The sequence below is a fragment of the Rhea pennata genome, chromosome 28, assembly GCF_028389875.1.
Source record: "Rhea pennata isolate bPtePen1 chromosome 28, bPtePen1.pri, whole genome shotgun sequence".
In the NCBI taxonomy this organism is placed as follows: Eukaryota; Metazoa; Chordata; class Aves; order Rheiformes; family Rheidae; genus Rhea; species Rhea pennata.
This window is the reverse complement of record NC_084690.1, coordinates 5,777,439-5,792,602: the sequence shown is the minus strand read 5'-3', so window position 1 is coordinate 5,792,602 and position 15,164 is coordinate 5,777,439. Positions and strand designations below refer to the sequence as shown.

Sequence of the window (15,164 nt, the reverse complement as noted above, 5' to 3'; positions counted from 1 at the left end):
CGTGCGCAGTGTCGTCAGCGGCGTTGCGCATGCGGGGCTGGGGCGCCGAGATCTCTCGCCGAGCTGCGCGGCCTACAGGTAGCGGGGCGGCGGGCGGCGGCGGTGCGCGGGGCGCGCGCTCCCTTGGGCCCGGTCGCTGTCGCGGCGCAGCCCGGCGGCGGCATCGCGCCAGGGCCGTGGCTGACGTCCCTCGGGTCACCTTGCCACCGGGACGGCGGGCGGCCTCTCCGCGCTCCCCGCCGGGCCACTCCCGTTCTGCGTGACCCTCCGTGTCGCGGCGTTGGTTTGTAGCCTGGTGGTCGCGGAGGCCAGTGCTGCGTGTTGCTGTTCTCCACTACTCTGCCGGGGGATGTGAGAGCTGTCACAGGCAGTATGGCCGCAACGAGTGTCAGTAGAAAGGAGACTGGCGTCTCAACGTTTATTTTTTTTCGCTTTTTTTCCCCCAGTTACTCTGTAGACAGCTTTGAGCATTCTTGTATTTTTTTTGTTCAGTGTAATTAACAACTTGTTGTTATGTTTTGCAGTTTATATAGAGACATTGGTTTACTATATATTACCTCTAGAGATGGCACCATTAAGCATCAGTTGCCTCAACCTTTTATGCCTTGATGTTTCTTTTCCTGCGGCTGTTGTACTAATTTATATTGTTGCAGGTGGGAGAGGAAGCAGAGGCTTAAGAAGAAGCTGTTTAAAAACAAGATGCTTAAAATAAGTAGTGCAGCTTAATTCTAGACCTTTGGCTTGTGTTTCTTCTGCTTTACGTCATGTTTTGTCAGCCATTATAACATCTGGAGGATGGAGATCAATGTGCATTTGGTATTAACGGTTGTGGAACTAGGAGCTCAGCTCCTCTAAACCTTTCTGGCTTGAAGTTAGAACTGCTTGTTATTAGCAAAGTATTAACTAGTTTTCGCTAATTCAGTTAGGGGAGCTAACTTGAAGAATGTTTTTTTGCAAAATAACGTGTGTAAATACTCATTTTATAACATTTAACATCTTTGCTAAAACATCCAGAATGCAGAGAATATAGCTGTATGGTGTAAATACAGGGAATGCATTTCAGTTAATGGCTTCAGAATATTCAAGGTGTCTCAATTTATAAAGATGAGAGCAGAGCAGAGTGCCTGATGAAAAGATAAGAAATTTAGACAGAGCAGGTATTGGACAAGGTGGAAGAGTCCTCCTTTACTTAAAATATTTTCAAAGAAACCACTGAAGAAAGCCTCATGAACTGCATACTGGCCAACTCTGTTCTTCTCTTTCCAAAGCCCATGCTCCTCTCTGTAGGGAGGTAAACAAAAAAAAAAAATTGCCAGAAAGCTCACAAAGTATCAGAAGTGGTAGGGATATGGCATGTTTTCAGAAATTAAAGGTGGAACATCCACTCCTCACAGTTTGGTATCATCAGCAAACTTGCTGAGGAGGCACACTGTCCCCTCATCCAGGTCATTGATGAATAAGTTGAACAGGATGGGACCCAGTACTGAGCCCTGGGGGACTCCACTAGCCACAGGCCTAAATGGCTGATACAACCGAGGGCTGTGCTGCCATTCAGAGAGACCTGGACATGCTGGAGAGTTGGGCAGAGAGGAACCTCATGAGGTTCAACAAGGGCAAGTGCAGAGTCCTGCAGCTAGGGAGAAATAACCCTAGGCACCAGTATAGGCTGGGGTCTGACCTGCTGGAAAGCAGCTCTGTGGAGAAGGACCTTGGTGTGCTGGTAGATGACAAATTGACTGTGAGCCAGCAATGTGCCCTTGTGGTCAGGAAGGCCAATGGTATCCTTGGGTGCATTAGGAAGAGTGTTGCCAGCAGGTCGAGAGAGGAGATCCTGCCCCTCTACTCAGCCCTGGTGAGGCCACATCTCGAGTACTGCGTCCAGTTCCAGGCTCCCCAGTGCAAGAGAGACAGGGAGCTACTGGAGAGAATCCAGCATAGGGCTACGAGAAGGATCAGAGGACTGGAGCATCTGCCCTCTGAGGACTGGCTGCGAGAGCTGGATCTCTTTAGCCTGAGAAGGAGAAGACTGAGGGGAGATCTTACCAATGTCTATAAGTACCTCAAGGGAGGGTGTCGAGGGGACAGGGCTAAACTCTTTTCAGTTCTCCCATGCGACAGGACAAGAGGCAGCGGGCAAAAACTGAACCACAGGAAGTTCTGCCTGAACGCGAGGGGGAATTTCTTCACTGTGAGAGTGACAGAGCACTGGACCAGGTTGCCCAGTGAGGTTGTGGAGTCTCCTTCTCTGGAGATCTTCAAAGCCCGCCTGGGTGCAACCCTGTCTAACGTGCTCTAGGTGACCATGCTTGAGTAGGGGGGTTGGACTAGATGATCTCCAGAGGTCCTTTCCAACCTTACTGATTCTGTGATTCTATGTATTGTGCAGTACTTGCATATTTGTTACAATGTCCAAGCATCAGCTGTACTACATAAATCTGAGTTACCAGGGTTTTGAAATGAGTGGAATGAGCTATTCTGACAAGTCCATTTTAAAAAAAATCCAGAAATCTATAACATCTGTTGAAATTCTGAATTCAAAGATTTGCGTGAAAAGACAATGTTATATAAGAAAGATGAACTATACTTTTTAACTATTGTAATAACTTAAGCTAAGCAGTTGTAAAAGGAAATGTTGCGTGTGTCTTTCATCATTAACAATTCACTGATTTTACTTTTATTCTATATTTGACAGATAGAAAGACCTTTTTACATTTGTATTGCAGTTTATATTGCGAAGTACCTGTTTTATGTCCTAATTTTCAAATAAGAAATCTGCAGTGATGGCCAGCTGTTTTAAATCCTCTAAACCTACAGGTATATATAGATATATAGTACAGGTTAGTTATTAAGTCATTTAACACGGTGCATTTGTTCACCAGAGGATGCAAATTGACTGAACACTACATTTTAGGAAAGGGCTTACTGTTGGAAAGCAGCACTTTGCTAATACAGTTACTGTTGCATTCGTGACAGAGAAGCTGAGTGCTTTGCAAAGCTATTTCGGTTTTGATAAACTTTGTTTTTTAGAAAGCAATGTCAGAAGGTGCTGAAGTAATAGATTTCTTGTTATACAAAGGTTAAAGGAATATCTGTGAGATTTTTGTTGAAAGCAGGAGTCAAGATTAGATCACCATCAATAAGAAATAGGGTACTAAACAGCAACGTTCCAATATAGTTGAAAGGTAAGCAGTAAAATGGGGGAAGAGAAGCAATGATTTTGGAGATTTTATGTATTTTGGTTGCATTATTGTTTTATTAGATCACTTTCTCAGTTTGATATAAAAACAGGTGGGGATCAGAGATTTCTGGTGTCAAGCTGTTGCTCAGCTATAGGAAGGATGAAGTGGCAGTTACTATTGAAATCAAACAAAAACATCATCTGTATGGCTGCTTTTTTTCTGGGGAAAGTGTATCTTTACATGTATGTGAACTAACTGTAGTGGGGGGAGTGCTGTTGTGTCTTTGCTTCTTAGGGTCCTTGTCAGAAAGGTACCTGTCATGAAAGCAATGTTTGCTTGTTATTGTAACAGTGATAATGCCTCCTTCAGTTTTGTGGGGTTTTTTTTTCTTTTCTTTTTGGGGGGTGGGAGGGATATGATAGCAGACTATGAGGCCTAGGTATGCAGTTGAGTGTAATATTGTTCCTGGGGTTCAGTGATTCAAATAGTGGATTGCCTTTTATAACTTCATGAATTTGTGGTATGGGCTTTTTTTCTTTTTTCCCTTTGATAAAACAACATTGACACAAGGTTGACTTTTCCAAACGCTCCTCAAAAGTTTTTGTCTTGCAGTTCTGTATCTCTGTATCAAGGAAATACATAGAGGGTACTAGTCGTACATCCTTATAAATGCTTGGGATATAGTTTAGACTTTATACCATTAAATCTAGATTCTCACAACTTCTAATATGTTTCAGACCCAATGGCTGTCCCACCATCATACTGTGATTTGGGAAAATCTGCTAGGGACATATTCAATAAGGGATATGGTAAGTAATATGACTGTGGTTTGATAATCTTTCATATTTTCTTTGAATTAATATCGCTCAGATATCCATTAACTAGCTTGTGGTAGAAATTGAACAGAAGGGTGGCACATCTAGGCTGTATGGAAACTGAAATGTGGCCATGTATCATGAAAATGTTGTAATAAGGAAAAAAACATAGAGGGGAAGTTATGAGTTCTTAGATGCACTTCATGTCTCTGAAGAATGTTGTGTTTTTCATTTTCCAGTTTATACAGCACTGGTTGAAGAAAGTTGAAAATATTTTTCTCCAGGAAGGGGAAAAGAAAAACTCCTGTCTTGTAGTTAGAAATTACAAAGTAAATTGAATTGCTTAGAAGAAACTGTAACCATATTGACTGATCACAGTCTGCAGAAAGCTACAGAAGGTGGAAATACTGGATGATGGGTAGCTTTTTAACCTATCCAGATATTTTAAGAGCAGGTGGATTGTTTGAAGTTATTGGTAAATTCCAATTAGAAATATGGTACAAATATACTTCGCCTCAGAAGTGATAACTACTTCTGTTTCTCTGTGCCACAGCTACTAACAACTTTATCGCTTCTTTCCTGACTAATGCCTCTTCTTACATTATGAATGCTAACTGTTCATTTCTTTCAAATTGCTAGTTTGTTAGAGAGATCTAATGATGGATGTTTGAGGTTCCTTCTTCTATTTCAAATTTCTGTTCCTGATTTTTTTTTTAATCTGTTGAGAAGGCAACTGCATGCCTGAAAGCTTGTTTGCTTTTTTCCCTACAAATAGTTGGTTTAGTAAATGATGCACTCCTGTATACAAACATGGCTTTGCTTCTGTTCTGAGACAGCAATGTCATCACTACTGCTACAAATAATGATGTGAGTTATTAAGAAGTGTGGCAATTCCTATCACTGGAAGTCTTTTAAGTCATGGTTATAGAATCTTCTGAAAATATGCCTTTGCTTATCAAAAGTTTACTAGAGATCAATGAGGAAAATCATTGGTAAAAATGTCTGGCTTGTGTTATGCATGGCCATGGACTACATGCCTGTAATAGCCCCTTCTGTGCTGAAAAATTACCAGTCCTTGCTAACCTTTTAAAGAAAAATAAAGAACAAATTCAATACCCTTTTAAAGAAAAACTGTTTCTGCTTTGCTGTATCCTGACGGAAAAGGAGCCCATCCACTTTGAATTGTCTGAGTCCCTTAATCATTCTTCAGCAAGATCAACAGCTGTTGAAATCATGGCTGCTTTCAGGCCAGTGATCCCTGCCTCCTGTGTTTAGCAATGTAGTAACAGGCTTTGTTTGTAATATTATGGTACTCTTATTTTCAGGGTTTGGAATGGTCAAGTTAGAGCTGAAGACCAAGTCTTCTAGTGGAGTGGTAAGTTTGGGGGAGGTTCCAGCATCACCAGCATTTCAAGAACCAGGAGGGAACAGATTCCTGAACTGGTAGCAATAACTTGCTAGTAGATGTTGCTTTACTCTTTCAGTTCTCACTTTAAAACCTGTAGCTAACTGATGTGTTTCTACAGTGATGCATAGAACTGATCTGTGGGTACCACTTTTCCTGTGGTGTGCAAGAATTCTTGTTGCCACATCCCCAAACATGGGGGGAAGGTTCTTTCTCCCTAAATGGTTCTCACTTCTGCTTATGAATGTAGTTGAGTTCCTCGGCCATTGTTGGCAGGGTTTATAGGATTTTTGACTTCAAACTGACTTTTTATCCAAAAGACTAAGAAGTGGCCTTGACTTAACTTCGTTTTCAGTCATCTCTTCCAGGCTTACAATGCAAGACTGGATTAAAAATAAATAGTGTTCCTACAGTACCTTTTATGTAGCATTTCAAAACATTTTGTAAGTGTTAATTAAGCTTTATGGCACTTCAGATAAGTAGAAAACATTGTAATCCCTGTAATACTGATGGAGAAATAGAACTCGACTTCCTCATGATTTCACGTGAAGATTGGCAAAGCCAGGAATAGATTTCATGTGTTTTGGCCTGTAACTATAAGCATATATTCTAAACTAGACTATCTTGTTCTGGCATTGAATCTCAGTTCTGTGTATGCTAAGCATTCAGTGATATTCAGGTTGATTGGCCTGTGCTGTTCTTCAGCCTCTCTTATAACCATATTTGGTTATAATATAACCTTCCTTCTCTTGCCTTCATGTTACATAAATGGCTTAAGTTGTTCCTTTAGTAAAAAGCTGCATTGTTGTTTGATGTCTCAATTGAATGTTTGATGGTTTACTTGCGTTGTGTAGCAGGCACGTGTGGGCATGAGGACTGTGTGGTCTCTTTATTGTGACTGAAATCAGCTACTGGCATCTCGGAATATGCATAATTTTCCTGGCAGGAAGCTTTGATTCTAAAATAATATGGTAATAGTTACCTACATTGTTTTCCAAATGTAACAGACTATGCAGAACCATATTTTTAAGTGCTAAAATGTGCTTTTCCCTTTCCATGCAACTTTCATATTGGATATTTATCCAGCTGGTAAGAATAGTGACTGTTTTGGTGTGGGTTTTTTGTTGCTTTCTCTAGTAGATTTTTCAATGATCCATACTGTTGTTCATAATTTTTGGGGGGGTTTCAATCATGTTGTCATCCATGTCATGAAGTCTGATTGTGTCCATACCTCTTAAACAGCTGTATGATCCATGCGTGTAGAGCCATTTGTAATCTCTGCCCGGTAGTCCAAAATAAGAACACAAGAATAATAGCAGAGGAGAAATCAAGAAATTTTTCTGCTGCTTCCACATTTGTGCCAAAGTGCGTCCAGTTAGCATTTTGCTGCAACAAAATATGTTTTGGGATAGAGAAGAGTTTGGGAGCGAAGTGTGATATCTAATTCATACTTGTGTACTAGCAAGATCTCTGCTGGTTCTGACATTTTTTTTTCTTGTGTACTTAGACACAACCATTGCAGTGTTAAAAAGTGAAGCATTGTATCAACCTTTCTACCAGCTATAATTCTTTCACAGACTGTATCAGGTTTGGTATAGTGGATGTGTCCAGTTCTGGACTGCCCAGTACAAGAGAGACATGGAACTACTGGAGAGAGTCCAGCATAGGGCTGCAAAGATGATTAGGGGACTGCAGGAAAGCTGCAAGAGCTGGACCTCTTTAGACTGGAGAAGACTGAGAGGAGATCTTATCAATGTCTACAAATTCCTTAAGTGAGGGTGTCAAAAGGATGGGACCAGACTTATTTCCAGTGGTGCCCAGTGACAGGAAAAGAGGCAACAGGCACAAACTGAAACACAGGAAGTTCCAACTGAGAATGTGGAAAAATGTCCGTATGGTGAGGGTGACAGAGCACTGGAACAGGTTGCCCAGAGAGGTTGCAGAGTCTCCTTCTCTAGAGATGCTCAAAAACTTGTTCGGACACAAGCCAGTGCAGCATGCTCTTCGTGACCCTGCTTCAGCAGAGAGGTTGGACTGGATGATCTCCAGAGGTCCCTTCCAACCTCAACCATTCTGTGCACAGTGCCATTCTGTAATTCTGTGCACAGTGTTCTTGAAGATGCCAGCCACCATGAATGAATGGGCAATGAGAAGCTGAGCTTAAGTGCTGATTCATACTAGGGTGTGACATGGAGCCACTCTGAGTTTGGTTTTCAGTTTCAAAAAAATTCAGACATGCTTCCACCAGAGATGGTGTTCAGTCAGAAGACTCTGCTTTTGACAATTAAAGACTGATAGCAGCAAATCTTGACTGTGTTCTTTCTGCTTCCAGGATATTCAGTTCTGACAGCTAGCAAAATCCTTTTGCTTTTGACCATAACACAGCACAGTCTTGTTTGTTTGTTTGTTTCCCTTTTTAAAAAAATAAAACCTTTTCTGTACCCTGTCTAAGAAACAAATCAAGCCTTTTTGATCTGCTTACTTGCCTTAAGATCGGAGGGAAAAAAAGGTACTTCTAAGGTCTGATGCAGGCTCGATGCCTTTGCATTAAGTTTGTGAAAGTGACGTTAGAGGAATGTGTAGTGAACATGTCTTTTCAGACAATCACACACTTCCTGACTTGCATCATGTACTTTTGTTATCTGGATAGACATGAAATAAAGTTGGTGTGCTTTATTGTGGCAGTGCATTAGCTAGAGTAAATTTCATTTTCTTTCCTGGTGTGCTGGGAATGTTATGGCAGTATTTCCCTGGCACTCCAAAACCATTTAAAGACAGTCTTTATGTACTCTGCAAAGCCCAAAATTTTAGAAGTAATGTATTCACTATCCAGGAGTACTGTCCTAGAACAAGACAAATCTTAAAAGTTAGGATTTCAAAGCTTGTATTGGCAGTGGATACTGTAATCTGTCAAGCACTGTGTACATCAAAAGAAAGATGACTTAGAAATGTAATGGCAAAGGTTAATTACCTTCTTTCAAAGAAAGTATCTGAGAGGTGAGGACAACTGAAATGAGGTCAGTTCTCAAATCATTCTTAAAATTTAGCTGGTATACCTTGAGCTTACTGCCAAAATATGCCTGCCCATTGCCTTGTAGTCTGTTGTGCTTGAAACACTGAGTAAACTACCTCTGAGTAATTCCGAGAGATGTTTGTGAAGACTTTGTGTCCCTTAATTAATAGGAACTTCTGATGTGTGGGGAACTTGTCGAAGAGTGTAGGACAATGTTTTACACAAGAGTATATATTATACAGAATTCAAAATTGTTGGTTTGATTATACTACTTCTGTGAAGGACCAGCCTGATGGAGGATGTCAAGCTGCCAGTGGGGTCAAATTATGTTCTGAAACTATGAAGGATGCCAGAAAAGGTCTACAACTTTAAGGTACCCTACAAAGGGATGCCCAGCTTCTGAAGTGTAGTTGCTGACGGAGGTAAAGACAGAGAAGTTGGTTGAGGGAGATGGTTTAGAGTCATAAGCATGGTGTGTGAGGTGAGGGTTTAAGTGGCAACAGTATAGAGGGCAGGAGGACAGCAATGTTGAGGGTAGTAGTCAGCGTGGAAAGTGGCAATGACCATTCTCCAGAAGACATTTTCACTGCTGAATTGTGAAAGAAGAATGACAAGGAAGAAAGAGATATCTGGACAAATGAGAGAAAAACTAAAATATTTTTTCAGCTGTTCATCTGGTAGCCTAAGTTGGATGTGGGATTGGATTTGTTGAGGATAGAGTGGATTTCTAGAAGCAGTGTAGTAGGTGCTAGTTGATACGCCATTAGGACAGTTCTGCTAATACAATACAGGAAATTAGACAAGTTTGTGAGCGAACACAAGGATAGAAGAAGCTATGTTGCAAGTGTGTGTATCCCTTTATGTGTGTAGGGCTCCATGGGAAGGTACAGAGTGAGTTGTTGAATATCATAATAATAATTGCAGTTTCTGAGTAGAAAAACATACAACAAACTGCTTTTTTTTCTTTTGTGGTGGTAAGTTAGGAAAAAAGTGTGATCATAAAAATTACAGAGAGAGACAGGTGAAATAAAGATGCAGATGAAAAGTAAGTGAAGACAACAGATCTTTCTATAATAGTGCTTTTCCAACCCAGGCATGTTTCAGGTCTCTATCAGTACATCTTAATACAAGAAAAATCTGCAACAGAGAAGATGTACAGAATGTATGAAATATCTGAGTGCTGATTCTCATGTTGTGCCCTTGGCAGGAATTTACTGCAACTGGGTCTTCCAACACAGACACAGGCAAGGCTTCAGGGAGTCTAGAGACCAAATATAAGATCAAAGACTGTGGACTTACATTCACCCAAAAGTGGAACACAGACAACACACTGGGAACAGAAGTGTCTGTGGAGGATCAGGTAAGAGGAGAGGGATATTATGAAAGTGTTTCAGCAGCTGACATGAAAAAATATGAGTTGAATAGAAAACACTGGAGAGTAAAAGTTGCACAAAACTATCCAGATGACTGAAAAGAAAGATAGATACAGTGTATCTGCAGATGGCACAGACTGAGAACATTATCAATCTTTTTTTGGTTTGGGGGGGGGGGTTGGTGAAAGCATCCCACCTGCTTCAGAGTGCTGCTACATAATGGTCCAAAGGTACAAAGTCATTGCAGATATAGGCATATCAGTTTAGCTGGCTGAATAAATACCACTATTATCCACTCTGAAGGGTAGTTTTTGGTTTTAATGCATGACTGCAGCAGTGACAGCTCTATATACCTAGAGTTGAACTTTAAACAAAGAAGGGTTTCTCAGTTTTAAGCATCCTAATATATAAGGATTTAACTCTGGGTGCCTTAAAGTTGAAGAGTAGAATTAATGTTTGCAACTTGGCACTGTTTGAGAAAAGGGTTTCTTGTATACAGCCATCTCAAAACATAAAACTCCTTTTCAAAGGTGATGGCTTTATGCTTTTCACATGCTCTGTACTGCCCTGTGCTGCTGTCTCTTCATCACTGTTTGCATAGCTATACTTCAGTATTTTTGCCTGTGCTTTTGTCTGTTTGGCTGCCCATCTCAAAATGAGGGTGGAACAGCTGAGCTAAGTATATGGTCTGGCCTATGAAAAAGTGCCCAGTCTTAAAAGGATAGATTCTGAGATTCTTTGGTATGTGTAGTTTGATGGAACTAGAGAGAATAAATAAACTGAGCACTCCTCTCTCTTGAATATAATTTCTCCATTTTTTTTCTTGTTGATGCTAGATTTGAAATCTGCCTGTAAAAACATATCTGTGCAGTATCTGTTATCTTGCCTCATTTGGAGGGGGAAAGTCTAAATTCTAACCACATTACTGACAGCATCTTCAGAATTCTTTTGTAAAATTATGTAGCAGACATTATGCTCATGTTTTGTTTTCAGATGTGAAGTAGAGCTATAATAACGAAGGAAAAATTTTATAAACATTTATTGAGTTCTAAGCAGATGACAGCCTTGCTTTTCTTTGCAGTTGGCTGAAGGATTGAAGGTGGCTCTTGACACTGTATTTGTACCAAACACAGGGTAAATATTTTCTGTCATCTTTACCTAAAGATTTCAGGAATCAGAAATGGTTATTCTGGTCATTATGTAAATGCTCAAAACTTATTGTTGCTGAATATCATTTTCAAATGTTGCAAGAGGCTGGAATTCTAGATCAAAAAGACTACCAAGAACTTTGTTCTGCAGACACTGTAGAATATTTTGAAGGTGATGGATAATGCTCGGCTCAGAAGAACAAAAGGACTGCAAAATAATGTTTTTTTTGTCTTTTTGGTGATACCACAACACGTTGCAAATACATGCGCATAATAAAATTTGAAACTTGATTGATGGGTTTTGAGCATAACTAGGAATATTTTTGACCTTTTACTTCTTGGGGATTTTAGAGAGTTTGAGATGTTAAAGCTGGCACAACATAAACATACATAATCCTACTAGCACCCTTATCCCATGCCCTCTTCAGCTATTGTAGCACTGTTTTGAGTAGGTGTTACACTTACTTATTTAATTAATTAGCCTTAAGATGTGTGTGTATCTCCATCCTAGATATGTATATAAAATATATGAATAAAATGCTATATATTATATACTTTTATAGCATAAAGTTAAAAATGGAATGTTTCTCGCTACAGGAAGAAGAGTGGAAAATTGAAGACCTCTTACAAAAGAGAATATGTAAATCTAGGCTGCAACATAGACATTGATCTCTCTGGACCAACTATCTACGGATGGGCAGTGCTAGGCTATGAAGGCTGGCTCGCTGGCTACCAGATGGCTTTTGATACAGCCAAGTCTAAGCTGTCACAAAACAACTTTGCCTTGGGATATAAGGCAGGAGACTTTCAGCTGCACACTAATGTGTAAGTATTATCTGAGCCTGGAAGAACTTTATCAGAGCAGCCAAAACAGACAAATGGTGAGAATTTACTGTATGAGATAAAAGATGGATAGAAAGAAGGGGGATGCTGATTAGACCGATTTAAAATAATTTACATTCTGTGTTTTTATCTTCAGAACAATTCAAGTGGGGCAGGGGTGACTTTCTTGCTTCTGGTCATCTTCTGAGACTTTGTTTCAGAATTTTTTTTTAACAGGATAGCAGGGGGCAAAAAAACACTTTAGAATGTTAAAGAAATGGAAATAAAATCTGTAAACTTCACGTCTGTTTTGGTGGTAGAAATAAATGAGCCTCTGATTACGCTAATGCACCCTTTCTCCCACAACCAGAAATGTTTCTAGCTCAGAAATTCCCAAGGTAGAGAGGTGTGTTGCATCACACCCAAGTGTTTCCAGGTATCGGCTAAGCTTAGTTCTAGTCTTGGTGTTCGTAGGCTCTGAAAAATTTTCAATTCTGTGTATTTAAACAGCTGTCCCACAATAACAACACTGTTCTCAATCTCATTCCCATTTTCAGTGTTTTTAACAGAAAATGATAGCTGACATAAAGCTCCCTCTGGCTTTGTCCCTTTATTCATCATTATAGGCTTGTTTATTGTCCCATGCGAAAGGACAAGAGGCAATGGGCAGGAAGTTCCAACTGAACGTGAGGGGAATTTCTTCACAGTGAGAGTGACAGAGCACTGGAACAGGTTGCCCAGCGAGGTTGTGGAGTCTCCTTCTCTGGAGATCTTCAAAACCCGCCTGGATGCAACCCTGTCTAACATGCTCTAGGTGACCATGCTTGAGCCGGGGCGGGGGGGCACTAGATGATCTCCAGAGATCCCTTCCAACCTTACTGATTCTACAATTCTATGATTAACTTAGGACAAGAAAGTGAAGTTCTTTGCCTTTTTGTCAGAAACAAAAACGTTGCTTAGGTGTTGGAAAGCCCCTTGCCATTCTGCAAAATAAATTCGCATTTTGGGTCAAAAACGTCAGCAGGAGTCCAAGAGCTCCAGCTAGGAAGTAGCTAGACATGGTTACATGAAAGCATTCAGGCAGCTGGTTCATCGTAGAAGAGAGAATGATCAAATGATTGTGGGAAAGGGAGGGTTACTCTAAAGGTTACTATTTCTAAAGAGGGAAAGTCTTGATGCACCTTTTTATCTATTACAAACAGGAACGATGGCACTGAGTTTGGTGGGTCTATTTATCAGAAGGTTAATAATAAGGTTGAGACATCAGTAAACCTTGCGTGGACTGCTGGCAGTAACAATACACGGTTTGGTATTGCTGCCAAGTACCAACTGGATGAGAAGACTTCTATTGTGGTAAGAATTTTGTTTCCTGAGCAAGTATTTGAAATACATTTCTTTAAATGTTGAAAATTAGTTGTACGAAGAAGTTTCTTCAGATACTGTTACTGAGAAACTATAGAAGATGACAAGCTGTGGGGTCTGTTGTGGTTATATTTGTGAAACACGGTACAAAAAAATAACTTCAAGGACTCTCTTCTTCATGGTGAAACATCACCTTTGTTTCCAACTGTTGTGTTTGAGGCCTATAGAAAATGTGTTTTCTTAAAAGTTAATACTAGTGTGAAGTCTATGAGAGACACTTTAGTTGTCTAATTCTTAAATCATGCATAATGTAAAACTAGCATAGTAAAATGAGAGGATCTATTCAGCTGAATTTACAGCCCCCTCTTAAAAATGGCTTAACACTCAAAAGTCAATCCAGGTCCTGAGATAAGTGTTATTACTAACACTTGCAAATTCTTGCACAGCTTTAAGAGGGATAGAGGGGAGAAGCAGGTTTAAATAATGAGGGAGATGTCCAGGAGACAGAAATGTCCACCAGAGAGTTAGAGTGAATTAAAATATGTATGTATAACATATTACTAAAAACTAAAGTAGTAGGCATTTGTTATGCTTTAAAACAAGAGTTAGTCCTGGGATACATCGGCTCAAAAAAGGAATAGGAAACACTGTTGCAAACAGATCAAAACTTAATAATGTAAAAAGAGGCTTGTATATTCATATATTTGTTGCTCACTTCTAAAAAAGTAACTACTAAACACTTTGTGAACACTGATTTGTGAGCAAGACAGATTTTTTTACTACTGGACTGTAGAAACTAGACACCTTAAGAGATGTAAGGAGACAAGGATGCGATAGTGAAGGACAGAACAGCATGCTGTATAAACAATATGAGCCACAATTTGAGGGCGGGTGGAAAGGACTGGAGCTAATACTCAAGCCTTTTACAATTTGGAGGTAAATTCAAGGATCCTGCCCAACTGTAAGTAACTTGAAAATTTTGTGGTGAAAAGGAAATACTAGAGTATAGCTCTGCTAGAGGTTAGTCTACAAGAAGCTAGAAAAATTAACACATAAGCAGCCTTTTCAAGGCAGTGGGACAAATTTGAGTATCTATATAGAGGAATTATTTCTTTTTCTCTGTAGGCCAAAGTGAACAATGCCAGCTTGATTGGAATTGGTTATGCTCATGCCCTTCGACCTGGTACGTAAGTCCAACTGGTAGCAAGTGTAATTACTGCTGTTATGGTTTAAGAAATTAAATTAAACAGGATAGATTAAAAAAATACATAAATCTTATATAGGTTCACAGAAATAAAGGATGTGCTGAAGTAGTTATAGCAAATGAGAAGCATCATTGAGGCTCGAGTACTTAGAGTTATACAGGGATGCCAGTACTGAACTGTGGTCCGTTTTCTTTAATATTGGTCTCATTACTTTTTTTTTCCAGGTGTAAAGCTGACTCTCTCAGGTTTGATTGATGGCAAAAATTTCAGTGCTGGAGGTCACAAAGTTGGCCTGGGCTTTGAGCTGGAAGCTTAATGCAGTTCTGAGTTAAGCAACTGATAGGCCTTGAGAGATGAAGAAAGAATATACCAAGAGGGTTTTGGCCTTAACGTTACTCTGAAATTTCAAGTGTGAACTTTTACTCTTCCAAAGAATTGCTTTAATCCAACACTGAAGTCCAGAAAGTACAAACACCTCAAAGGAAGATACTTGAAGGAATGCATGGAAGTTGCAATGTCTGTGCCACATTTCACTTCAGTTTCTCATGTTTTAATTGGGCTCCTACTGACAGCATAGCATCTTGTTAAATGGAAAAAAATCCCACATCTCCCCCTAGTATATTGCATCCTGCATGTCTTACACTTTACAACCTTTTATAGAAATCATCTCCCTGGTGTAGTGGAAACTTTGTTTCTTCATCAGAATAAAGTAAAACCAGTCAGTTGGAATGTGATGTTTTTGTGTCTCACCCCTGACTAAGGCTCAGATAAGCACAACAGTGCAGAGCACTTTTGTTGTTGGTAGTGTTTTTGTAGAGCTTAAACTGCAAATGTTTTGTTTA

General features: G+C 39.9%; 1 protein-coding gene across 2 annotated transcripts; it reads left to right on the top strand.

Annotated features, from left to right (window-relative positions):
• Window positions 1-2: 2 nt before the first annotated feature.
• On the top strand, window positions 3-15,051 carry VDAC3 (voltage dependent anion channel 3). 2 transcript variants are annotated; one of them, XM_062596954.1, is made up of 9 exons: window positions 3-78; window positions 3,917-3,988; window positions 5,320-5,369; window positions 9,620-9,772; window positions 10,867-10,919; window positions 11,531-11,758; window positions 12,958-13,108; window positions 14,243-14,300; window positions 14,547-15,051. In XM_062596954.1, the coding sequence occupies exons 1-9, from the start codon at window positions 30-32 to the stop codon at window positions 14,636-14,638; spliced, it is 906 nt and encodes a 301-aa protein (XP_062452938.1). In that variant the 5' UTR covers window positions 3-29; the 3' UTR covers window positions 14,639-15,051. The 2 variants fall into 2 exon arrangements, with proteins under 2 accessions (XP_062452938.1, XP_062452939.1); XM_062596955.1 differs by lacking the exon at window positions 3-78 and adding an exon at window positions 2,709-2,814.
• The last annotated feature ends 113 nt before the right edge of the window (window positions 15,052-15,164 follow it).

Bases quoted from the DNA above. Each gene is read 5' to 3' on its own strand.
- VDAC3 (XM_062596954.1), top strand. From the start codon at position 30: ATGCGGGGCTGGGGCGCCGAGATCTCTCGCCGAGCTGCGCGGCCTACA. The intron at 79-3,916 runs GTAGCGGGGCGG...AATATGTTTCAG, and splicing joins CCGAGCTGCGCGGCCTACAG to ACCCAATGGCTGTCCCACCA. The intron at 9,773-10,866 runs GTAAGAGGAGAG...TTTTCTTTGCAG, and splicing joins AAGTGTCTGTGGAGGATCAG to TTGGCTGAAGGATTGAAGGT.